The 26,360-nt window shown below is 39.4% G+C and overlaps 2 protein-coding genes across 4 annotated transcripts; both read left to right on the top strand.

The window, feature by feature from the left end:
- The first annotated feature begins 1,988 nt into the window (after positions 1-1,988).
- Positions 1,989-6,830, top strand: LOC109468116 (slit homolog 3 protein-like). Its single transcript, XM_019766361.1, has 2 exons — positions 1,989-2,434; positions 6,061-6,830. The coding sequence occupies exons 1-2, from the start codon at positions 1,989-1,991 to the stop codon at positions 6,824-6,826; spliced, it is 1,212 nt and encodes a 403-aa protein (XP_019621920.1). The 3' UTR covers positions 6,827-6,830.
- A 4,945-nt stretch (positions 6,831-11,775) lies between these two features.
- On the top strand, positions 11,776-19,953 carry LOC109468128. 3 transcript variants are annotated; one of them, XM_019766369.1, is made up of 5 exons: positions 11,776-11,871; positions 12,684-12,775; positions 12,993-13,052; positions 14,198-14,304; positions 14,633-19,953. In XM_019766369.1, the coding sequence occupies exons 1-5, from the start codon at positions 11,782-11,784 to the stop codon at positions 18,724-18,726; spliced, it is 4,443 nt and encodes a 1,480-aa protein (XP_019621928.1). In that variant the 5' UTR covers positions 11,776-11,781; the 3' UTR covers positions 18,727-19,953. The 3 variants fall into 3 exon arrangements, with proteins under 3 accessions (XP_019621928.1, XP_019621929.1, XP_019621930.1); XM_019766370.1 differs by having other exon boundaries at positions 11,794-11,962; positions 12,681-12,775; XM_019766371.1 differs by having other exon boundaries at positions 11,812-11,871; positions 12,681-12,775.
- Positions 19,954-26,360: the final 6,407 nt, after the last annotated feature.

The raw sequence follows: 26,360 nt of genomic DNA, 5'->3' as shown, positions 1-26,360 counted from the left end.
GTGGCTATCTAATGATAATCAACTGTATCTGATGTAATTTGAGTGATGATTTGACAAAAATATGGTAGTGAGGATCTATTCTTAATATTTTACTGGTGTGGTCATATTATTTTCAATAGTTGATGTATGGAAGAAAGTAAAAAAGTAGACCAATAATTGTGAAAAGTGAAAATCTTAATCATGGTTTATATAATAATATATATAGTGTTTTGTATACCATAGAAAATGCTATTTCTAAGCACGATGCAAAGTTTTGTTACCCTTTCACAGGACTTGATGAAGTTGATGAACTACTTACTATGCTTAAATATCCTCGGTGGTGTTTAAGGGCACTTGTTATAATGATTTAATCACCTCCTTGTTCAACCACTTCAGAATCTGTAATATTGCTATGGAGAGAACAGTCTGAGATTATAAACTTGCTGCACGTGATGAAGATGTTGTTTGTCTTGTTAAAGGACATCTATTATAAGGTGAAGGTTTTTAAGGTTTTATAGATGTTGTAAACTTAAGAGAGCAGTCTCTTTATAGTTATGATGTTTACTTGATTCTCAAGTCCCAAAATTGTTGACAGCTTGCACTTCAAGTAAGTTATGGTTAAATATATCACTGTTTATGTGTAAACCAATCCTCAAATGCTCCTAAAAGTTATTTCTTTTATACTCCCTGCAATGTTCTGTACAATCCACATTTTAAGACGACTTGAATTTTAGTCCCCCTTTAGTCTCAAGTGGAAGAATTGTTCTTTCCCAAATTAAGACAAATGTTAAATGGCTCTCTTGAAATTAATTTTCGTTACCACGTATACCAGTTAAGATCGTCCAGATCTTGCTTTAGGCTGTCCAAGGTCATGACTTTTGTCCTTAAAGAGTCAATACTCTCACTCCTGATGGGCTCTCCTGAGTGTGATTAACAACCTCTAAGGTTTGCAAACAACTTCAAAGTTTTGAGTTACAACAGACAACACTACTTCATGGCTACTTTAAGTTGCCCCAGACCAGGTGAGGTAATACAGGTAAAGGTGATCGTGTCAGGGACAACTCCTGTGTGTCTTCTAGACGCTGTCTCTCAGTAAGTCTTATTCTTTAAGGTGTATGTATCCGATCCTTTCTATCTGTGCTGAAAGTTCTGGCTAGTTTCTTCTCAATCCCTTGTTTTGGTCACTCAGGTAGAGAGTTGTGATGCCAATTTCTTGCCATGCCATTACTGGTGTTCTGAGTCGTGATTTCCGTTGTACTCAAAACAACAGCAAGACTTTGGATTCGTGGGATATTTAGCTCTAACTATAGCTAGGTGCCTTGTGATTTGGCGCTTTCTTGGGGGTCTACATTAGACAGAGCCCAGCTGAACTAGGCTCTTGCTAGGATTTTGCTGTACGGTAACGTTTAACAGACTTCATATTGCATTGTTACATCTGTAACATGCTGGTTGATGAAGTAAATTTGTGGTTAACCCTTCTTCCCACTGTCTAACCCTGTAACCATTAGAGACATAGTAGCCGAATGGGCACTTTTGTGTGATAAAGACTAGATTGTTGGTCACATTACAATGATGTAACCAATAACGTTTGTTTCTATGCAACAGGCTCAACAGTGCCAAACAGTCATAAATCATCAAAGCCGTCTTAGCAGGCCCGACAGGAAAGTCTGCATAAACATCGTGGGTAAGATTTTCATATTCAAATCTTGCACACTTTTCTAAAGACTTTTTAGTTTGTTACTATTACCGCAAACAGTAAATGCGTCAGACAAATTGACGTGAGTTCATGATGCAAGCTTTTCTTCATTGAAAAGTCACATGAAATGAATTGTGTTTTTGTTCTTTTATTTGGTTGACTGGCTGTTTGGTTGTTTTTCTGGGGGGGCTGGCTTGTACTTTTGATATATGTGTTGCTCGTAAAATATGATGTAAGAGAACTGCTTTCCAATTCTGTATATAAAAGTATCATGATCAAGGACATCTATCTTTATTAGAACAGGGAGTGCACCATGATGTTTAAGAAGCCAGCAGGTGTGCTGATGTTCCTCCTGGTCGTCCTTAAGGGAACAGCAGAAGCTGCCTGCAGCTGCACAGCTTCAGCCTGTCGCTGCCACAGTCTGGGCCTCACCAGCGTTCCACAGGACCTGCCAACAAACATCACACGCTTGTATTTGGGATGGAATCAAATAACAACCATAAGTCGGTCTGATTTCTCACGTTATAGGAGCTTAGAGATCTTAGGACTTAATGACAATCGCATTTCTACTATCAACAGCCAGGCATTCTATCACTTGTCAAACTTGACCCAATTATGGCTTGTCAGGAACCGACTAACAACCCTCAGGTCTGACATATTTGTAGGGCTGGAAAACTTGGTTCTCCTTATTCTATGGAGTAATCCCATCAGTGATATTCAGGCTGGAACTTTCAATCCAACACCAAAATTACAACACCTGTATTTTGCTCTAAATACGTGAGGTACTACAGGTACAGATGATCGTGTCAGGGACAACTCCTGTCATGCCTGTGTGTCTTCCAGACAATTGCTCTTGGTAAGTCGTATTCTTTAAGGTGTTACCTGTGTCAGACCCTTTCTGTAGGATGGTGGACTTTAAGTTGAAGATGACAGAACCACGTTCTTGTGACAAACAGATCACTTGTTCCCGACCTGAGCACCTCAATGGGCAAAACCTGATAGAAGTCAACCCTGAAGATTTGATGACAGACTGTCAAAAACCAAACATTACGAGGTTTGAGAGGATTGATAATTATCTTCTGATGCAGGGAGAGACTCTCCGTTTGGTGTGTGAAGCTTCAGGAATACCCAAACCAGAGATCACAGTTAGACTCCCATCTGGACTCGAATTCAATACAACAGTAGAGTCAGTCGGAAGGGTGACTGTATGGGAGAATGGTACAATAATTGTAACAGATGTTACTGCAGCAGATTCTGGTCGGTATGTCTGCATCGCAACAAATTCTGCAGGGTCCACACTGGCCCACTTCTCTGCAGATGTAGTTTACTTTGAAACGTCTCCCACTTTCTCCCTCCCCATTCTCATCCTCTACCTGATCGGAGCTGTAGCCGGCACCCTTGTTGTTGTCGCCATCGTTCTGACCATCTGGTGTAAGTGTTGTCGCAAGGACCGTTCTGTAGGCCAAGACACTGGTACCCCGGCTATGATGGGCCGTAGACGTGGTGCAAGGGTGGCGTGGGACCATCCTTTGGGCATGTGAAGAGTCTGAAGGGTTTACTCATTGCTTGTAATTTTTCACTCACCTAAAATCCCATCCTAAATTCTCAATTAAGCATTAAATAAAACGTAATCCTGAAGATCAAATACCCGCCCATGTAGCCTTAAGATACAACCATCTAATGCTCAAATGTCTGCCCTTAATATCAAAAAGCCAGACAAGAATAAACAACCAGCCTGAATATCACACAATCAGTCTTAAGACTCAGTCTTAAATGTAATTATAGCTATATGTAGCCTCAGCACTAAACACTGTTATCTTGTACAGGCTTTATAGTTTGTACAATGTCATCCATGGGAGTAAGGTATCCAATGCAGTGATAGTCAACTGAAGCTCTGATGTAACTTGAGTGATGATTTGGTGAAAATATGGTAGTAAGGATCTATTCCTAATATTTTACTGGTGTGGTCATATTGTTCTAAATAGTTGATGTATGGAAGAAAGTAAAAAAGTTGATCAGTTGTGAATAGTGAAAATCTTAATCATAATTAACGTAATAATATTATATTAGTGTTTTGTATACCATAGAAAATTGATAGGTTTAAATAATATGATGCAAAGTTTTGTTACCCTTTCACAGGATTTGATTAAGTTGATGAACTATTTACTATGCTTGACTATCCGTGGTGTAATATACACTTATAATAATTACATCACCCCCTAGTTCAAACAATTCAGAAATGTTACTATAGAGACAACAGATTACAAACTTACTGCACGTGATGAGGATGTTGTTTGTCTTGTTCAAGGACATCTAATATTAGATGAAGGTTTTATAGATGTTGTCAGGAGAGAAGAATACTGATGTTTATGATGTTTACTTGGTGCTCAAGTCCCCAAATTGCTTGCACTTCAAGTAAGTTATGGTTTGAAGTGTATATTACAACTGTTTATGTATAAACCAATCCCCAAATGCTCGAGACAGTTATTTCTTTTAGTTGGTATTGTTCAATATTTCCTGCAATGTTTTGTATGAGCCACATTTCAAGACGACTTGAATTTTAGTCTCTCTTTGGTTTCATTGTAAAAGAATTATTCTTTCCCAAATTAAGACAACTGTTAAATGGCTGTCTTGACATTTTCTTTACCAATTTAGATCGTCCAACTCTTGCTTTGGACTGTCTAAGGTCATGTCCTTAAAGAGTCAATACTCTTATTCCTGATGGGCTCTTCTGAATGAGATTAACAACCTTAAAGGTTTGCAAACAACTTCAAAGCTTTGAGTGTCTGCAGAAGCCATTCTTTACAACAGACAACACCACTTCACGGCTACTTTAAGTTGCTCCAGACCAGGTGAGGTACTACAGGTAAAAGTGATTGTGTCAAAAACAACTCCCGTGTGTATTCCAGACGCTGTCTCTCGGTAAGTCTTATTCTTCAATGCGTATCTATCTGATCATTTCCCTTTGTGCTGAAAGTTCTGGCTAGTTTCTTCTCAATCCCATGTTTTGGTCACTCAGGTAGAGTTGTGATGCCAACTTCTGGCCTTGCCATTACTACTATTGTGTGTTCTGGCCCTAGATTTACTTGTCACCTGTAGCAACTGCAAGACTTTGGATTTGTAAGATATCTATCTCTAACTATAGCTAGGTGTCTAGTCTATCGTGGTTTGGGCAAGCTTCCTTGGGGTCTACATTGTATAGACAGAGCCCAGCTGAACTAGGCTCTCACAACGATTTTGCTGTACCGTAACGTTGAACAAACTTTGTGTTTCTTTGTCACATCTGTAACATGCTGGTTGAATGAAATAAATCTATGTTCAACTCTTCTCCCTGCTGCCTATCCCTGTAACCGATGGATAGTTGGTAGCCAAGTCAGATTACTTTTGTGTGATAAAGACTAGATTGTTGGTAACATTGCATTGATGTAACCAATAAAGTTTGTTTTCCATGCAACAGGCTCAACAGTGCAAAACAGTCATAAATAATCGAAGCCGTCTTGACAGGAAAGTCTGCATAAACGTCACGGGTAAGATTTTCAAACAGTGGCACACATTGACTTTTCTAAAGGCTTTTTAGTCTGTAACTGTATAAAAAATTGTTTAAAAAGTGCATGAGTGAAATTTACTTGAGTCATGATGCAAGTTTTACTCATTGAAAAGTCACATGAAAGGAATTGTGTTTTTGTTCTTTTATTTGGTTGACTGGCTGTTTGGTTGTTTGTTGGGCTGTTTGTTTCTTTGGCTGGCTGGCTGGTACCTTTGATACATGTGTTGGTCTTAGAATATGAAGTAAAAGACAACATTATGCTTTTCGGTTTTATATGTAATAGTATCATGATCAAAGGCTTTCTTTTTTATTAGAACAAGGAGTGCACTATGATGTTTAAGAAGCCAGCAGGTGTGCTGATGTTCCTCCTGGTCATCCTTAAGGTGTTGGGAACAGCGGAAGCCTGCAACTGCTCATCATCACATTGCAGCTGCATTAGTCTCAGCCTCACCAGCGTACCACAGACCATGCCAACAACCATCACCAGCTTGTATATGGATGGTAATCAAATCACAACATTAAATCAGACTGATTTCTCACGGTATAGAAGACTGAACACATTGATTCTAACAAGGAATCAAATCTCTAGAATTGACAACCAAGCGTTTTCTTACCTTTCAAACTTGACTAACTTGAATCTTGAAGGTAATCGTCTTACAATCCTCAGACCTGACATGTTTACAGGGTTGGGAAACTTGCAGACGCTTAACTTAGATAAAAATGAAATATCTGGTGAAATTCAGGATGGCACCTTTGATGCAGTGCCACAGCTGAGAATTCTGTACCTAAATACCAACATGATTCACATGATTGGTCCGCAAATATTTACATCACTTAGAAATCTGCAGGCATTGGACCTACAGATCAACATGTTCAAAACCATTCCCACCCTACATTACTGGCTACCAGAGCTCACTACTCTGTACCTTTCCACTAACCAGATCACAGACATTCCCAGGGATGCATTTTCCAAGCAGCCTAAACTGAACCTTCTCCGACTTTCCTCAAACCAAATTTCGACACTTCCCTTTGGAGCCTATGACATGCTGTCAGCCATCTCCACTGTGAGCATTTATAACAACCCCTGGCAGTGTGACTGTAGGATGGTTGACTTCAGATTAAAGATGACTGGTTCACATTCTTTTGAAAACCAGATCACTTGTTACCAACCTAATAGCCTCAATGGGCAGAGGCTTATAGATATCAACCCTGACGATTTGATGACAGACTGTCAAAAACCAAACATTACGAGGTTTGAGAGGATTGGAAAGTATCCTCTGTTTCAGGGAGAGACTCTCCGTTTGGTGTGTGAAGCTTCAGGAATACCCGCACCAGAGATCACAATCATTCTCCCATCTGGACAAAATGCTACTGTTGGGTCTAGTGGAAGAGTGACTGTGTTGGCAAACGGTACAGTAACCGTAAGAAATGTTACAGATGATGATTACGGTCGGTATGTCTGTATGGCAACAAATTCTGTTGGGTCCACATTTGCTGTTTTCTCTGTAGATGTCAACTATTCCTTCCCCAAAGTTACCCTGTATCTGATCGCAGTTGTGGTCTGTACCCTTGTCATCGTTGCTATTGCCGCTTATTGCATGTAGTTCTGTTTAAGCACATCATATTAATTATTTCAAATGTATCCCAAAAATGAGATTCTTATAAGACTAGATTGATCATTGACAACTTAAAAGACTAGGCTATTTTTGACTCCAACTTTAGGTTCAAACAACCCTTGATAGTTTCTACATCCAACGTTATAAGATACAAAATAAGCATCTCTAAGATTTAGTAACCTGTGAGTTAGAAAATTGTTTTGATATAAATGAGCCATTTGTATATATACATAACGTTATGGCTGTGTTTTTTAGTTGAATGTCATGTATATAGAATTGCATTAGGTTGATAAGCTTGTTTAATTATTTGTACATATAACATATGATTTAGTTATTTTGTTTAGCATTAACATTTATCCACCAGGTTACATGTACTTGTCAGTCAGAAAAACAGTGTGTTTGAGAGATTTCTAGTGCAGCACCCCCAGGTATGCACAGTTTAGATATACAGGAGTACATAGAGGTTGCATTGGAAATCTGTGTGCATTAGGGACACATTCTTCAGGATTTATATGTGACCTGTCCTTGGTGCTGACTGCCTTCCCTTAATATTCTTAGTAGTAGTATACAGAGACGTTGCACAGGAGAACTCTTTAATAGACAAATTTTATCAAAATCTGACCTACGTACAACTATCTCAAGAAGCTAGTACATCACTAGCACATGTACTATACATTAGTTATTTTAGATGCAGTAAAATACCACAGTCTTATTTCACTATAATGGTACCTAGAACTGCTTTATCATAGTGTATTTTGCCACAGTATGTATGAATAATTATAAAAAAGCTTTATACATTGCACACTTGAAAAACCTGTTTTTGACTCTAGATCATAACTACATCTTAATGGTCAATATTTGTTCCAGTGTGATTCTTGTATCCCACATAAATGGATCATGGCAATGTATAGAAGCATAAACAATTCTGATATAATCTTCCCAGAGTTTTATCATATCTCAGTGGTCCCGAAGCAATATTTTTAACCGTATTGAATAATAAAAATATATTAGAAATTTTGTTGTAGTTGTGCTGGCTTAAAGGGTCATTATTGTGTGCTGTTTTATTTAGTGATTGAAAGAGAGAGAGAGAGAGTCGGGGGGGGGTGACTGTGTGTGTCTGTGTTTGTGCGTGGCTGTGTGTGTGTTTGTCGTGTTTGTGTGTGCGTTTGTGTGGCTGTGTGTGTGTGTGTGTGTGTGTGTGTGTGTGTGCGTGCGTGCGTGTTTGTGTGTGTGTGTTTGTGTTTGTGTTTGCATAATTGTAACCAAAATAAGGTGTACTCGTTGTTCCTGAATTCTCTTTACCTGAAGTCAACAGGTGGGCATACATAGCTAATACCATTACGTCAGTGGATCATTATCATAATTTACCCAAAATTTTAGCCTGCTCCAGAAAAAAAGCAGCAAACAGGGCATTACCACTACATTTTCATTTTTTTCCAATTCAAATTCTTTATTTCCATACCAACATTATAGGCATACAATATGGAATTATAATGGCGCATGAATGACATTGGTATTGGCATTTTGCATTATAAACCTTGTTAAGCAAGAAATTATACCTGATATTATCGTAGCCTGGCTTGGCAGACACCAGGGTTTTCCGTAAACCCTGTTGGTACTTTTCTTAATCCTCAGAAAATGTATGTGACTTGATTAAATAAAGATCTTGTTGATATACAGGCTTCAATGTACTATGTACTGTATATATGTACTAAAATACACCAATCCCTCGCTTTTCCATGGGTGTTCTGTTGTGTCAAACAAAACGTCTAGTACAGTAAGTATTAAGGCCACAACTGCAATACTTAATACATGGAACTGATGATGATTTCAGCACCAAGCTGAGGTCCACACTGATAATGTACATTGACAGGGGGGGGGGGTTCATCCACAAGGTTGGGGATATAAACACTTGCTGTGGCATCTTTGGGTTTGGATCAAAGAAAACAAGTCCAAAATTGGGCGACGAGAATAATTTCTGACTTTATATTCCTCTCTAGTTGGTTCACCAAGAAAAGCCCGGCTATTTCCTGTTCATGAATGACTTTCCGACGACTTTGACACGAAGCAAGGTATGTAGAAAACTTAACTGAAATACATGAATTTCCCTAAGAAGATAATTGGTTTTGAAATTTAGGGTTTTGAATACTACAGAAATTACACTTTTTTATGGATAATCGATTACACAAATCTATTTAAAAACAAACAGCTCTAGATATCAAATCTCCGAATTATACTTTTTACTCGACATGTTTGTTCTTGTATTGGATATAAACATCTAAGATGTATTTTTTTAGAATGGAGGTTAAGATCAGTCAAGGTTTTTCTCCCCTTACAGGTCGCCATGGAAACGCTTGGTCTGAAGGAGGTGACCTGATTGGCTGTCTGGTTAACCACTGCACCGCGTGTTTGATGTCCCATTGTTTTATTCCTCCGCGAGTGGTAAAATAGTTCAAAACGTAAACAACTGAATTGGCATGTAGTAGTAGGCATAACTATTTAAATCGGTACGACTGAAATGTCCAGCCCGACTGGATTTAAAACATCTAATTAGTGTTTAACTAAAACGAAATAGTTACACGTAGTTGTTGTTAGAGCCTTTCTTCTGCAACTTAACAACTACTTGTCGTAGAATCACTTAGCATGTAGATGGTATAGCAGTATCAAAATTAATCATAACAACAACTTAGGTGTCATCATGACCTAAAGTATAGTCAATGTATGTTTACTTCCCGTATATCCCGTGTATCATATTCTAATGAACATAACGTTAGTCTAATAAAAAGTTATCTTGCTTAATGACATTAAAGTACTGTAACATGTAGTGATTGACAGTTACCTGTAGGTTAGCGGGCGGGATGGCCTCAGGGCGACCATTAATGAGGGCCTGCATGCCCTTTCCCGTGAAACGTTATGGGCTATTTTAATTCACCGTTAATCGTTGCCGGCCCGCTCTTATTCAACGTTAAGCGTTATCGGTATATTCCTCGTGAAGCGTTTTTGGTCCTTTTAATTCTACGTAGCGCGTTATTTGTCATCCCAAATCTACACATATGCGTGATTACAGGGAAATGTATCTACAAGGACGCTAATGTGAACGCTAGTATTAAGCGTTGTCGGGCCTGCTGAATTTACTGTTAACCGTTACTAGGACACCCCCATGCAGACCCTCCTTCCTGGTTCCTTCTAAAACACTCCCACGCTGCCACTTATAATTCGGCCAGCGTATCATAATCATATTTGTACCATATATCTTTCAAAAGAGAACAATGTATACGTGTCAGAGCGGCTTAATTAAGTGTATTTGCTGACATTCGTCACCCCTACGTGCCTCAGCACTATCCACTTTTGCCATTTGGAAACAATCCAAGAACCTACACTTATTTAATACCCCTTTCTTCTACTGAACTCCTCCTCAGGCGAATCGTTAAATGTGAATAGCCTCCACCAGGCCTTCGTCCGGGAATACGGATCGTAGAATTCGGCACAAAAAGAGAGTAAAATTGGCCAAGGGAGTCCGGCCGCGGGGAGGTAGTTTCTTTTCCTCCGACTGCGCGGCCAGTCAAGCCTACTCTCCAAGCTGAGGTTGTGGGGGAATGATCGTTACATTTTTATATATGGCCGGGGTTTTTTTTGTCCTGACCCACACCAACCCCCACCCGTCGGTGGCCGCGGAGCTTTTCTGGCTAATGGATACTGCCTGGCCAATTTGATACTGTCTTTTTGCCACCGAGAGGGATCTGCTTGGATATTAAGTCAAGCCTACAAGGCGACCAAACTCCCCTGGCAATTATTCTCCCATATATAGCCAGCGTAGTTAGTCTGGTAGAGACTAAAATGTGAACGTCAGAACAGAGTATTAAACGTTGCTAGAAGGGTATGAAATGCTGAGAATGACCTTGAGAATTACCTCGAGGCAAGGTCGTTGTGACGTCACCCACAGTCAACCCTTTCAGGGCTTAGCAAGCAACGTCATAGTATCAAACACAAGGACTTGAGTATCATGGTGACAACGTCTTTATCAATTATTTTCGATGGATCCCTCTTTTGTACAAACATCCACTGTGGAGCCAGTTTGCATGTCTGTGTTGGGGAAGGGCGAAAGTCTGTAGTTGGCCTTGCATGACCGCGAAAGCCACAGGATGACATGCAGCTTCTACTAGATAGATTTTTTTCTATAAATGGAGGGGGTGGGTCAGTCCAACTGTTTCACAAATAGTTTCACTTACACTGAACCGTAGCCATTCTTTGTCCGACCGGCAGCGAGCTATTAAATAGACTGTGCGCAGTCACATCACGTAACTCCAGTAATCCTCCCGGGCTAGTTGCTCATGATAGATCATTGCCCTGTTCATATGAAGTCAGTGAAGGCGCTTTACATGTGGTTTGTCCCGAAGCCGGTTTCAAGTACGTGTAGTTGATGGTGATAAAATTGATGTGTTAGAATTAGTGTGCACAGGTTGTGTTAGGAATTGGAAATTAATTTTGGCACATGACATCCTTTATAATAATGAGTGAGGCCTTCTGGTCCATTATAGTGGTATCATTTATGATAATGTGTGAGGTTTTTTTCCTAATTTGTCATCGAGCTGCGAATTTTAACGGCCCGGCCATCGTGTTGTGTATTTCTAGCTGATACCCCCTTCCTTAAAATAGTGTATAGTCCACTATATGGTGGCGATATATTAAAAGTAACCGTCAGCCGTATGACTCTATACCAACAACCCAATAACAAAACGTACACCAATTCAAAGACAAATAAGACAAATCTGTCCACCCCACAGCGAGAAACAGCTGCTGCAAACATGAAAACAGCGACCAGTTATAGTACCCTTCAGCGGAAGGACTCCTTCCCCGGAGGTAACAAGAAAAACGTTTCTTTCAAACCATACCCCCTTTGATTTGAGTGGTTTAGTCCAGTGACCCTTCCCAGACGACCCCCCATGGTTACGTTACACCTGGAGACTTCCGCTTTTAACATTCTCCTTTGGTATCGCGTATCGTCACTTTTACTACCAGCACAAAAGTGCACGGTGAGTTTTGACACCGAAAAGGCCACTATCTTTACCTTAAATCCAGCTGTACAATGTAGGCCAGTGTCGACCTGGTGGTAAGACCGAACAGGTGGGTAATGTACGTATACGTAGTAACGTTATGGCTGACGATGTATTTTAATGTTCCGATGCCTCAACATTGTAGTTCAATCCTGGAAAAAAGATCTTATGAGTATCGTACAACATCTAACCGCTACAGAATATCATAGGTTAGACAAAGACAAAGTTTTGAGGGGAAAATAGTTGTTTATTGGACAGGTGAGTGTAAATAACGATGTTTGTAATATACTACTAGGGGAGGGGGGCGTAAAGTGGGTGGGGGGCATTGTTTGTTGTGGTCACAACAAAGAAGTCCAAATTTGTCTTTAATAGTAGTGGAATTATTTGAAAGGTAATAGACTGCTGGTTTTATTTGTCATCTAAAAGTACACATGATTGCACACAGGACGGGAAGTAGGTTTATATACTAAGTACTTCATGTCCTGGTCTGAAAATTGCCACACCTGGCCAGGGGTACACCCTAGAACATAGGAATTCCATATATTTCGTGCACGTAATTTGCATAGCAAGCAAAGAAGTGAATCATAAATTATTCCAATCCATGACGAGAAAGTCCTACCGTTGGCAGCAATGAATATTGTCTGATTCAGATCACGTATTTCCATAATTAATCAAGAAATTTTGTAGGTTTACAATGCAAGTCCATTTCCATTTCCTTGTATTAGTTTTTGTTCACAAGTAAACTGTCGCTTGTATAAATTTTTTCTTGCACAATCCTGAAATCCCAGCAGCGACAAGAAAGCGACAGCCTGGGAAACGGGACGAGTCATTACACTAAATGTCGAAAAACGTTTGACGTCATCTGCAAGAAAAACATGGAAAGGTGTGTATTTCTCAGCTCCTTTAAACTCTCTTATCTATTCTTTATTTCTAATCAATTTGTGGTATACAATAAAGTAATGACATGACCCTACACGCCAACACTCCATCTCGTACTTACAGTAAAGAATACGTTTTTCAATAAAAATATCTCCTGTTGATGTGAAGAATGCAACAATACCTTGAATGCCTACAATGACTATAGCTGTTCTTTTATTCAGAATCATCTCTGGATTAGGACAATCGAACATCAGTGACAAAGTAATCGAAGACACTGAAAGGTTTGTAAATAATTTTAGACAAAATAGCTCAAGAATGTATTTAAGAAGACAATAGAATAATAGTACTAATATCCATTGTATTGATATACTTAATGTGTGTAAATTAACATATTTCATGTAATGTCATTTGTCTCTTTTTATTACCTCCATGAAAAATGGAGGTATTGTTTTTGGTGTGTCTGTCTGTATGTATGTATGTATGTATGTATGTCTGTGTGTCTGTCTGTCTGTGTGTGTTTCCGCAACATTGTGGTCAGCATAACTTCAGAACGCCTTTATAGATTATGATGATATTTGGTATGTTGGTTAGTCTTAAGAAGGCAAACGTCAAGGTCAAATATGGGCCTCCTGGCGGATGACCTTTGTATCTTTTGTCCTGAACATGCTATGGTCTTGATGTTTTGGTAACAGATTGCTTTTCCTGTCAGGAATAGGTGGTGGGGGTTTGGTCCCCCTAGCAGCTTGTTTTGGAACTGCAGGGCACTTTCCGGCGAAATGTTTAAAAGCCAATAAGTCCAGATAGGAACAACATATTTTCATAATTTTTGGTATGTGGGTAGCTGAGAAAGAGATGTACATGATTAAATGCAAATTTTGCAAATGAGGACTTTATTTGCATAATTAATGAGGAAATTCTATGATTACAGTGTTTTACATTATACTACTTTCATACATGTAAGGTATGTAGCCTATGGCAGACAGAACATCAACAGATACTAATTATGCAAATGATGACATAATTTGCATAATTTATGCAAAAATTCTATGATTTTTTAATGGTGAATAATGCGAATGTCATACTTGGGACATCTGTAAGTTAATCAAAAGTTAACATACATCACGATGCATATATCATGTTAATGCGGAGGTAATTTGCATAATTAAAGAGGAAATGTACATTTACATATCAAGCCCATATTTCATGGAGGTATGAAATCTCGGAATTCTTGTTTCTTATGCGTCTTGCAGCAATGGTTCTAATACAGTTACTGTATTGTACAATTCTGCCAACGTTTTAGGCTGCTTTGGTCACGTAAACCATCAATTAACCTTAAGTTTCCTAGTGAATAAAACGTACTGCAAATTGTCCTACTTCCATATAATATTTAGATTAATTAGAATCACATGTGATTTACTTTTTGCAGATTATGCAGAGACAAGCTACAGGAGGGCTGCCGGGCCCTACAGACAGGAGACCTGGACACGGCAGAACAGCACTTTGCAGCTGCACTGAAGTCTGTTCATGTCAAAGGTAAGTTAAAGACATGTTCCTTCCATGTTCTGTATATACGGTTGTTTCTATTACAGTGTCTGTTAACCAACACCATTTTACAGGGACCAAAATTCACAACTTGACATTTCTTGCTTCTGTTCACACACTTTAGACCAAAGACTATCATTGAGCAATGATCTTGCAAAACGCTAGGTCCAATTACAAAAAGTTGAAAACATGTTAAACTTACTGTTGGTCTTCATGAGCAGCATTGACGCAATACGTATTTGATGAGAAGCAAGATTTCGTGCATTTCATTGATAAAAATCATAGTCAACTTTGCAATATCACATATTGTTCCACACAGATTCAAAAGCAGACCTACACAAAAGAGAGACAGAGCCCCTACATATGTTGGGACATGTCTACCTGAAGAAAGGATTGTTATCAAGAGACGGGGAAGATTTTACTAAGGCTGCAGCACTCTGTAATGCAGCACTGGTGAGATCGAGGACAGACGAAATAAATGAAACAATTCAAGAAATAACCCAATCATTTGTTAAGCACGTGCTGAATGTTGACCTGACGGGAGACACAAGTGAGGTAGAAAAACACAAATTCTCGTTGAATGCCGATCGTGACTATGTAGAGGAGGAATTAATGAGAATAGAACAACATATAGATCCTTATAGCATTGATGATGGTGACCCAAAGATAAGAGAAGTTGAGGAAAGCAGGGCAGAAGCAACCAAGCAGTTGCTTCATGCAATAGTTGGACAGCGACGGAAATTCCTCGCTGACCTTGTAGATGAGTGTATAGAGGTAATGGGCCCCCTTCCCTGTAAGTACGCCATGATGGGCCTGGGTTCACAGGCCACAGGGTTAGTAACCCCGTACTCTGATCTGGAGTTTGCCATCCTGGTAGAGGAGGAAACAGAGAACAATGTTAAATATTTCCGTAATCTAACTCATTATCTACATCTCAAAGTCATCAATCTGGGAGAAACCATTCTCCCAGCAATGGCGATTAAGTCACTGAATGATTTTTGCTCTGAAGACCCACTGGATAACTGGTATTACGATTCTGTAACACCCCGTGGGTTCTCATTCGATGGAGCCATGCCAAATGCTTGTAAGACTCCCCTGGGCAGGGGGAAAACTTTTGAACTTATTCACACACCAAGCAACATGGTTAAGCTTGTAGAGGAGAATTTAACCTCAGATTTGAAGAAAGACTACCATCTTGCCAGTGTATTGGGAAATGTTTCTTTAATCAAAGGAGAGCAGACATTGATCGAAGAATACACAGCTACATGGACTCAGAGACTTCAAGGAAATGACGGAATACTTTCATATATCATAGCACGCATTATTCTGAATGATAATGCACAAACGTTCGAAAGGCAAGTTCCCACTGCAAAACTCTTGGACGTAAAGAAAGAAATGTATCGATTTTCAAGTCTTGCAGTGTTGTGCTGGGCGCTAGTTCATAACATACAACCGACCACAATCTGGGAGACCATTGATAAATTGTATGAGAACGATGTAATCAATAGTGAGAATGCACATCACTTGAAGGTGCTGGTCAGCATCTCAGCAGAACTGAGATTGCGGACATACATGTGCAATGGTGGTCAAGCGGAAAACATGTCAGCTCTTTCGTCAACGTTCACTGATATAGACGATGAGAGGACACTCAAAAAGATCTTTCACTTCTCAAACACAAAACAGCTCTTGAGATACTATTACACAGCGATACCACTAAAGAACTCTATGTCCCGAATTTCCAATAATCATTCGGCCATGGAAAATAGCACTACTCTATTTGACGATTCGCTGAGAACAAAAGCAGAGGTATACAAGAGTGTCTGTGATTACAAACAAATGAAGACATGCTCAGAGCAGGAGCTACAAAATAAGATATCTGAACATGGTGAGGGCACTGCACATCCTGACATTGCGGAAGCACTTAACAACGTGGGTATGGCCTGGGGAGACATCGGTGATACCAGACATGCAGTCGCGTATTTAGAGCAGTCGCAACAGATGTTCCAGTGTATCTATGGTGAGGGTACCGCACATCCTGATATTGTGTCATCACTTACAAACTTAGGTGTGGCCTTAACTAAACATAATGATCACATAAGTGCCGTCAGGTACTTTGAACAGGCACTGAAGATGACGCAGAGTATTTATGGTGAGGGCACTTCACATCCTGATATTGCCAATTCACTTAACAATCTGAGTTGTGCCTGGAGTACCCTTGGTGATCACAGAAAGGCCGTCAGCTACTCTGAACAGGCTTTACAGATGAGACAGACTATCCATGATGCTGCACATCCTGACATCGCCTCGTCACTCAGCAACATGGGTAATGCCTGGAACGAGCTCGGTGATTACAGAAAGGCCGTCAGCTTCTATGAACAGTCACTCCAGATGCGGTGGAGTATTTATGGTGTTAGCAGTGTACATCCAGACATTGCCGACTCGCTTAACAACTTAGGTGCCACCTTTAGCAACCTTGGCGACTACAGAAAGTCCATTATCTATTTGGAACAGTCATTACGGATGAAGCAGAGTATTCATGGGGAGAACACTGCACACCCCAAAATTGCCACGGCACTTAGCAGCATGGCTAGTGTCTTTGACGATCTTGGAGATCACACAAATGCCGTCAGCTATCACGAACAATCACTTCACATGATGCGCAATATCTATGGTGAGGGAACTGCACATGATGACATTGCCAATTCCTTGAACAACTTGGGTAATACCTGGATGAATCTTGATGATCACAACATGGCCATCAGCTACCTTGAACAGTCTTTAAAGATGAGGCAGGTGCTCTTTGGCGAAAGTACTGCTCATCCTGGTATTGCTGCATCACTAAACAACTTAGGAATTGCCTGGAGACACCTTGGTGAAAACAGAAAGGCCGCTGGGTATCAAGAACATGCACTTCAAATGATGCAGACCTTATATGGCAGAAACAGTGCACACCCTTCCATTTCCAAAGCACTCGGCAATTTGGGTCGCATCTACAATGACCTAGGCGATCACAAAAAGGCCATCAGCTATTTTGAAAAGGCTATGTTGATAAAGCAAGTCATGATTGGTGAAACAACTGCACATCCTGACCTTGCTGTGGCACTTGACAACTTGGGCGACGCTTGTAGTGACCTAGGCGATTACAAAAGGGCTGCCAGTTACCATGAGAGAGCTCTGCAGATGAAGTGGGATGTTTATGGCAAGAAGACTACGAATGCAGACATTGCCGCTTCACTTTGCAATTTGGGTGCTGCCTTAAACGAATGTGAAGAAAATGAAAATTCCATTAGCTATTTAGAGCAGGCACTGCAGATGATGCAAAACATCTATGGTGAAAGTCCTGGGCACCCAGACATTGCCACGGCACTCAACAACTTGGGCAACGCCTATAGCGGCCTCGGAGATTACAGCATGGCAATTGTATACCATGACCAATCACTACAGATGAGACGGGGTGTATATGGTACGGGTATTGCACATCCAGACATTGCTGTGTCACTTAACAACTTGGGTAATGCCATAGGGAAGCTTGGTGATCATGAAACAGCTGTCAGCTATTTGGAACAGTCACTACAGATAATGCGTACAGTCCATAATAAGAGCAACGTACACCCCCAAGTTGCTGCATTACTTTATAACCTGGGTAGCGCCTGCAATGACCTTGGTGATCACAAAAAGGCCGTTATCTATTATGAAGAATCATTACAGATGAGCCAGAGCATTCATGGCGAAGGGAATGTACACCCGGATATTGCCAAATCCCTACATGGCTTGAGTAAAACATGGTGTGAAATTGGAGATCACAGAAAGGCGGTCATCTATGGAGAACAGTCTCTTCAGATGAAGCGTGAAATCTATGGTGAGATCACTGCACACCCAGGTATAGCGGCCTCGCTTAACGACTTGGGTAACTACTACCATGCCATAAATGATCTCACAAATGCCGTTATGTATCACGAACAGTCCCTACAGATGAAACGGCGCATCTACGGCGAGGGCACTCAGGACCTTGATATTGCCGCGTCCCTTGATAATTTGGGTAATGCCTTTCTTATCCTTGGTGATGGTCAAAATGCCATCAGCAACTATGAACAGTCACTACAGATGAGACGGATCATCCATGGTGAGGACCATGTGCAACCTGACATTGCCGCATCGCTTTACAATGTGGGAAATGCCTGCAGGAGCCTTCATGAGTACAAAAAGGCTGTGAGCTATTATGAACAGTCATTAGAAGTGGCACAAGCTATATATGGGGAAGCTACAGCACATCCTTTCATTATCGGTATACTCTGCAACTTGAGTAAAGCCTGGAGGGGCCTTGGTGATGACGTTAAGGCTACCAGCTATCACGAACAGTCACTGCAGATAAAACAGGGTAGTTCTGACGGTGATGCATGCATTCTGAGCTAGAAGTCCATTATGATGATTAAAATGCTGGCTCCTTTAGATGTACTCTTGGCCATGACGGTTCAGATCATAATGGTGATGGCGATAGCGGTGTAGAAATCGTGCAGAAATTGCTCAGATGCACTCGAGGGAGCCCCACCACTAACCACTACTGTCATGTCTATACAAGGATGACCAGTAGTTCATATGGGGCCAGGGGTCGTGCTACGTGAACCTAAATAAATGATTTTAGCTCTCGCCCAAATACTGAGACTATCGATATTGACTCATCCTTACAAGTTACGGTGATCGAGAGGACACCTGCTGTATATGTGCTGCCGTATATCCCCATTTGAGCATGTAGGCTGCTTATTGAGTGAACTATTTTTCTGATGTACATGTAAGATGCCGGCATAATTATCCTCTTGAATACAAGCAGGATGGACTCTGTGTTTATATAGTAGAAGCTGTAAGGTGTTTTGCTTGTCACAAAAGCTCACTAGTCGACCACTTAAAGACAGGGACTATCACCTTTAGTTTATGCCTTGGAAGGAAAGAGAGAACACTGTGCCTATTCATGAAACACTTTGTAAGTTGGTACTTTTGCCTTAAATCTAAATGTGTTACATAATTAACATAGAAAACACCAGATGTCTTTGTATGTTTGTTCTGTCAGAAATGCATATTACAGGATTAAAACTACATGTAACGTTACAAATAAGTGTAAGCAATTCAAGAAAAGAATTGGCATATACTAAAAGACCATACAAAAGTCCCTGTACTTTTTGTTGAGTCAATAAAGAATCTTGTAAATTTTTGCTTTTTTGCTCTTCAGAAAATGTTACAGGTTTGGAACATGTCTTTCAAACACAATCACAGTCTACCTCTTTTCAAATTTTCAACTAAGTATTCCAACTTTGTCTGGTATATATCATACTATACAGAATATTTATACCAGGCTGACGATTGAAAATTTGGTAGGTGAAATGTGATAGTGTTTGAAAGACAGCTCAAACCACTTCTAACATTAATGATGTTTACTGGTGTATTAAGCCGCGTTGCTTTCTGCTTATAATGCTTTTCTAAAATGGTTGCAAGTGCAAAGTTGATAGAAACTCTCCTACGGCCACATCCACCTGACATTTAAATAGGCAAATCCAAATTTAAGCCAAAGACTCTCTCCCAAATGAGTTTTGCTACATAACCTCTATAATCATGAAAAATTGAATAACTCGCATTTTTTGGCAAAATACAACCTTTGAGACACGAACCTGGGTGAAAAATATGCCCCGGAACTGATGAAGTAAACCAATAATCATAAAAGACAGTTTTCATTTGTATGTGGCTTTTTTAACAACAAACAAATTTGACCCAAGAAACAACTACTTAAATTGACGTGGCAACATCCTTTTGTTAGAGTCACAAAAGAAAGGCGACTTTGTGCTGTAACATCTTTGAGATTACATAATGCCACTTGAATGTAGTCAGTACAGCATTCCATCTAAGAAGTCAATAATGTGATCAGGGGAGTCTGCTATTAACAAGAAAACATCCTAACACACTGGTCTTTTAAATTTTGGAACAATTTTGGATCATCATTTTTGCGTCGAAATTTCCCAAACTGTCAACTTGTATTAAAATTTATCTTCATCTTATCATCATCTTTGGAGACAAAACTACCCAAACTACCGAAATGGCAACAATATATATTATGATTCCATCTCTTTTAACCGAGTTATATACAAATCTTTTCAATACAATTCAAGCAACAAAAAAAATCTAATTTGAGCGATTAAATTTCAGAAACAGACTTCCCAAATTTAAACTGACCAGTGATCTAAGTTACTTTGAATGTCATTCATAACTGTGGAATTTGTTACTGTGCTTCAGGATAGGAGGAAAAGAGAGAACCTGTTTAAAATACAACATCCTTAACATGATCTGCTTTAAATGCAGAATATAAAAACAACATTGATTGAAATGTTTAACATCTCTACATGTACATGGTCAACAGGTCATCGTGTATGCCAGAAATTCCAGAACTGCTGTCTTCTTTAACAACAAAACCCGTGTTAATAGATGCACATGGATAGGTTAGCCTTACTAAGCCGGCAATGTACAGGCTAACCAATGTATGTACACTGGACACCACTGTACTAACGACTGGTAACTGAGTAGTAATATTCTACATACTGTCCTGCAGTTTCTAATTCTAATGTTATCCTGAAACAAATAATGGGTAATAAGCAATGTGTTAATAAACATCATGTCGTTGCTGTCGTTGTTACTCAACAAAATCATGTCATGGTTTGTATCTATCATCCGATATAAAAAAAAAATCTTGTTATCGACATTCATGAACACTTAGAATAAAATTGCAACCAAAGTTTTCTGTTTTTGTCCTTATTCATGTCCGGTATACCAGGATGATGTTGTGTGCATGGGTGAGGAACATGAGAAATTGTAAGGTTTATCGAATGTGCCAACAAAAAGAAGTGAAAGATGAGCTATATAGCCTCCTCCCCTCTTGACATGGAACAAAAAGGCTCTTAGTGAGATATATACAAATAATAAGGCAAGTACTTCGTACATCAGTTCTGCATCAAAGCAAACATCTGTCTCTTATCAAAGTAAATGATATGGCCAAAGTTATAGTGTTCACCGTGGAATTAATATCAAAACGATAATGGGCATAATACGTCACTATATAATAGTATATATAGGTGGGAGTGACCAAAAGATCATAACAATAAAGTTTGAAGATACAAGATACAAGTTTAAAGTACAAGATTGTAAATGATTAGTAAAATCCAGATTAATACAGAGCCAGTAGTCAATTTCTAAAATACAGTTACTGCATCATGTTGCTGAAATATCAAATAGCAAATTTCAGCATAAAGCGGCTGCAAGTGATACAGAACAGAGCAGCCAGACTTGCCCTGGGATGCGACAGATACACAAGCGAGGACAGGTTGCTAGAGAAGCTGGGATGGCTGGTAGTGAAACACAGAAGTCACCAGAAAGGACTGAGGACTTTCAGTAGGATATTGAAAGAAAAACAACCCATATCATTGTATAAGAATATCACAATGAAGTCACATGGGTACCATACTAGAACATCAGACTCACAGACCATCCGCCTTCCTAAACTTCGAAGAAATGCACAGAAAAGAAGATTTTTGTATAGAATGTCCAGTGCCTGGAATGAAATGAAGTGATGCTGGTGTACATGTATAAAGCCTTATTTTAATCTGTTTTAATATGTTGTAATTGCCATGTATTTATGTTTTGTAAATATGTCATGTGTGTCTTGAAGGACCACAGGAAGAATAGCTACATTTGTTGTAAGCTAAGTGTGGATCCCAATAAAGTCAAAGTCAAAGCCCAGTTAACTCTATTACAGTAATGTTATCATGACACATGATCACCAAATTATTTTTTTTTTAAATTCCAATGCATATGGTCAGGGCTACTTTCATTAAACTGATAGGAATAGCCAATACTTCCATGAGACTAACTGTGGGGGGCAGAGTGAACCCAATGATAAAACAGAAAAGAGCAAAACTTTACATACATTAAAACTACCCCTTTATATATGTATACATATCCATGCTCCTCTAAAATTTGTGTGTTTATTATTAAGTACTTCCGTTTGTTACATTATCTCTGACCCTATCTGATCTCTTCCTTCAGATAAAAGCGACAAGCTGATTTAAGTATTTTATAAAACATTATAAGGATCGAACAAACAAAACGAAAGTGTGAACCATTAAAAAACAACATAAGTGAAAACAATATATTTCACATACACTCTCATGTAAAGGATTTGATGTGAATATTCTTTATATATGCTTTCGTGAAATAAATTTATAACAGACAGCATGTAGATCTTGTGTTCAAAGTTACAGGTGTTAAAATTGTAGAGGTGCAGTGTCGGCTAAAATTGTTTGTTTATTATTTGTACAGCAGCAATAAAAATTATGCATAATAAATTAATAATGAATAAAACAGGTGCAGAAGGAGGGGAAAAAGCTTATTTAGCTTATGCTAAGCCCTCCTCCTCTATACTAACCAAAAGTAAACATAATTGAATTGAATATAAGGCATACATACATAAGGAATTGTTATCAAAATAATTCAAACATGGGCAAAATGATACAGTAACAATAATGAAACAGTAGTATACATAAATTGAGATGAAATGAAATTGATATGAAATAATACATACATACATAAGGAATTGTTATCATAATAATTCAAACATAGGCAAAATAAACAATAACAATAATGAAACAAATAGTGTACATAAAAATAATAATAACTGAAGGTATGAATCTATGTTATCCCCTATTAGTTAATGTAGTAAATGGGTAAACTCAGAATGCCAGTCTACCAGCAGATTAAATAGCCAGGGATTTTGATGGTCTTTGATGGCTTTTTTGTCCTCTTACATCAATCATTATTGGTGAAAGCTGTCTTCGAGCTAACAGAAGCAGGGAAATATTGAATGTTCTAACCATGGCCATCCAAATGACTGGCTAACCTCAGTGTCAAATCCTTGGTTCTAAAAAGGGCACACACTAAAATTTTAAGAGAGGAAGATTATTAAATGTAGTATTCTTATCCTTCCCTTGTGAAATGAGAGGGAAAATCCTTGACGATCACACAATTAAAGGCTTCTCCTAAATTTCCTCAGTGTTTTTATTAATTTGCGAATAGAGTCTGTGCCAACAAGCCTAGCCGATAACAGTCAACTATATATATAATAGTCACCTGTAGTACGAAAGATTTTCAATAAATAGTTTGCATAACTCACTCCTAAGTTCTCCTATAAGTCTGAAATGTCACAAGCGTGATACATCTCTTTAGGTCACAAACCATGCTTATTTTCACGACTTACCTTCCTTAAGTTTTTTTTTCTGCTACCATCAAATGTGTGTATTAAGAATATTGAACTGAGAGCATCGAGTAGTCACCACTCATTTAACCTGTTCTCTGATACTGCCGCCTTCACGTATTCCGCTAGGAGGCGTGACTGCTCTGCTTTCTAGACCGTCCAGGCATAGGCATGTCATCGGCGTTTGTTTGTAGTTTAGTGTGAGAGTACTAGTCAATGAAGTTTATTGCAAATTCATGCCCCGGGGGCTAATTGCAGATTACAAACATAAAAGAAAAATGAAACGTAGTATATGATAAAAGGTAGTTGTCTAGAGCTATAGCTATGTCTAAAACTATATCTAAGGGGTTTGACTTCTCTTCTTTTTTTTTTAACGGTATCGCTCAATGCAAGGCCAATTATATTTGGCCACTTCTAGGCATAGAGCTAGAGGTACTTAGAGGAGTATATTATAGCTATGTCATGAGATGGCGGTGGACCTTTGCTTTGAAGCTTTGTAGATTGTAATCGGACGGAAAGCAGCTGTTTGAAAGAGAGTTCCATAATTTTGCAGTCCGGGGAAAGAAGCTGTTGTTGTAATATGACTTGGAGACAGGTATGTTAACGGTGTATTGATGAGAACTGGAAGAGAACCTAGTGGCACGCTGAAAGGTTCTGAGTGGAGGAACAAGAAGTGCAAGTTCTCCTGAACATCGACCGTGAAAGTATCTGTAGAAGAGGGATAGAGATGCGACATTGCGTCTGTGTGAGAGGGAATCCAGCTTTGCGGCCAGAGAATGACCGATGGCAACACAGATTCTCCTTTGAATGCGATCTAAAATATGTAGGCAGTCTTTTGGGGCACCAGCCCAGAGATGCGAGCAATACTCCATGCAAGGACGGATGGTGGATTTGTACAGATACAGAATACTTGCAGGAGTGAGGTAGTTTCTGGCTCGAAGCAGTGAGCCTACTTTCATAGCTGCTGATTTGGCTATGGATTCGATGTAGTATCTCCAGGACAAATCCTTGGAGAGAATAAGACCGAGGAGACGGAGACTATCATTCTCCCGCAACTCGTTGCCATTCATGGATATAGGTGGAAGAAAGGGTTCCCGGTATCTGTTTATGGAGAGGAGTTTTGTTTTTTGGGCGTTGAAAGTGACTATGGAAGACATAATGTCCCACCTTTTCTAAAATTAGTGGGTTCTGGGAAGTTAAAAGAAGAATAGTTTTTTCTTGGTCTGTAAGTTTAGTAAAATTGGGATTGTAGAAGTTTGAATAGTTAACTCATTTCGAGCGTCGCTATGAAAGGAACAATTTGAGATAAAGTGTATTTCGTCTTCCACAGCCTTTGCATTACAATATTTACAAATTCTTTCATATACTGGTAACCTGGAAGGCTTAGGTTTGCAGGACACTGTCACAGGAGCAGAGAGGAGATTGTGGCCGAGCTGGTACTGTGGACTCCCAAGCAAGGGAGGAGGAAGGCCGGCAGACCGGCTGCAACCTACATAGACTGCCTCAGGAGAGACACTGGCCTGGAGGTGGACTACTTGGGTCAAGTGATGGAAGATAGGGAGTGTTGGTCAGCCATTTTGTCTCGAGGCCAGGGACATCAGGACTCGACATAAGTCAAGTAAGTCAAGGTAACCTTTTATACCGTCCTCTCTCTATCTCCAGAGGATGGACGCTAACTCTAATTTTGCTAATGGCTGAGCGTAGTTCGAAGTCTGCCAGATTAAGATATCGTTCTATGTTGTACATAGTTTTATATTTTGCATAAAATCTTAACTTACCACTATCAGTTGACAAAGTATGAAAAATATCTGTAAGTCACAACGTGAGTTATCGGAATGCCACAAAAAGGAATATCCATTGTGATCTAATATATCTTTAACATGTTGCAGTAAAGTTCGTCTACGGGTATTTGTCGGAAGGCTATGCTGTAAGAGGAGTGCGTCCATTTGAAGGGGGTGTGAAGTTGTCTCCATTTGTACCAGTCGTAACCTGAACTTAACTACATATATACAAATATCTATATCTAAAGGAAATCTAATTCTGCTCTACATGCGATATTGCTACTATTTCTAAAAACACCGAGAATACTTTTACAAAACTGATTGTGTACATTTTCGATAGATGAGGTATCTTGTCGTTGTTCAGTCCCCCATATTTGACATCCGTACAGAAGGATCGGCTTTACACGTGGCAAATATGTTTAGGAGGCTATGCGGTGATACTGATAAACGAATAATTGATTTGAAACTATAAAAGGCTTTACGTGCCTTCAGTGACAGCTGCTTTTTAGTCAGGGTGAAGCTACCTGATGATGTAAGGGTTACGCCAAGCTAGCAATAGGAGGAAACGTTGTCTATTGTGTTGTGTTCAAAGTAGAACTTTTGTTTTGGAACGGAACGGTCAGCTTTGTTAGATATAACAACTTTTTTTTCAAATTTACTTAGAGCTAAAGAATTAAGTGCTGTTGCTGTTATGGAGAAGGTGAATAAAGAAACAAAATGGTGTTTTACATGTAATTGAAAGATGCTGAAAAGACGGCACATCATTGTGTAGTCGCTAGATTGTGCCATCGAGTAATGTGAGAGGGAAGTAGAAACTACGTACGCCAAACGGGTACGTTTCTTTTGTAGGTGTCCCACTAATAAGGACCGTTTGATAACAAAAGGGACAGTCCATCGGTTTGCATTTGTTACCTATCCCATCGAATTATACACACTGTCCACTTACACACAGAGGATGCCTTATGTGAGCGTCGTCAAAC

This window comes from Branchiostoma belcheri, unplaced genomic scaffold (genome assembly GCF_001625305.1).
Source record: "Branchiostoma belcheri isolate BF01 breed outbred unplaced genomic scaffold, Haploidv18h27 scaffold192, whole genome shotgun sequence".
NCBI classification, from domain to species: Eukaryota; Metazoa; Chordata; class Leptocardii; order Amphioxiformes; family Branchiostomatidae; genus Branchiostoma; species Branchiostoma belcheri.
Note: the sequence above shows the minus strand (reverse complement) of the source record. Positions and strands in the feature narration are given on the sequence as shown.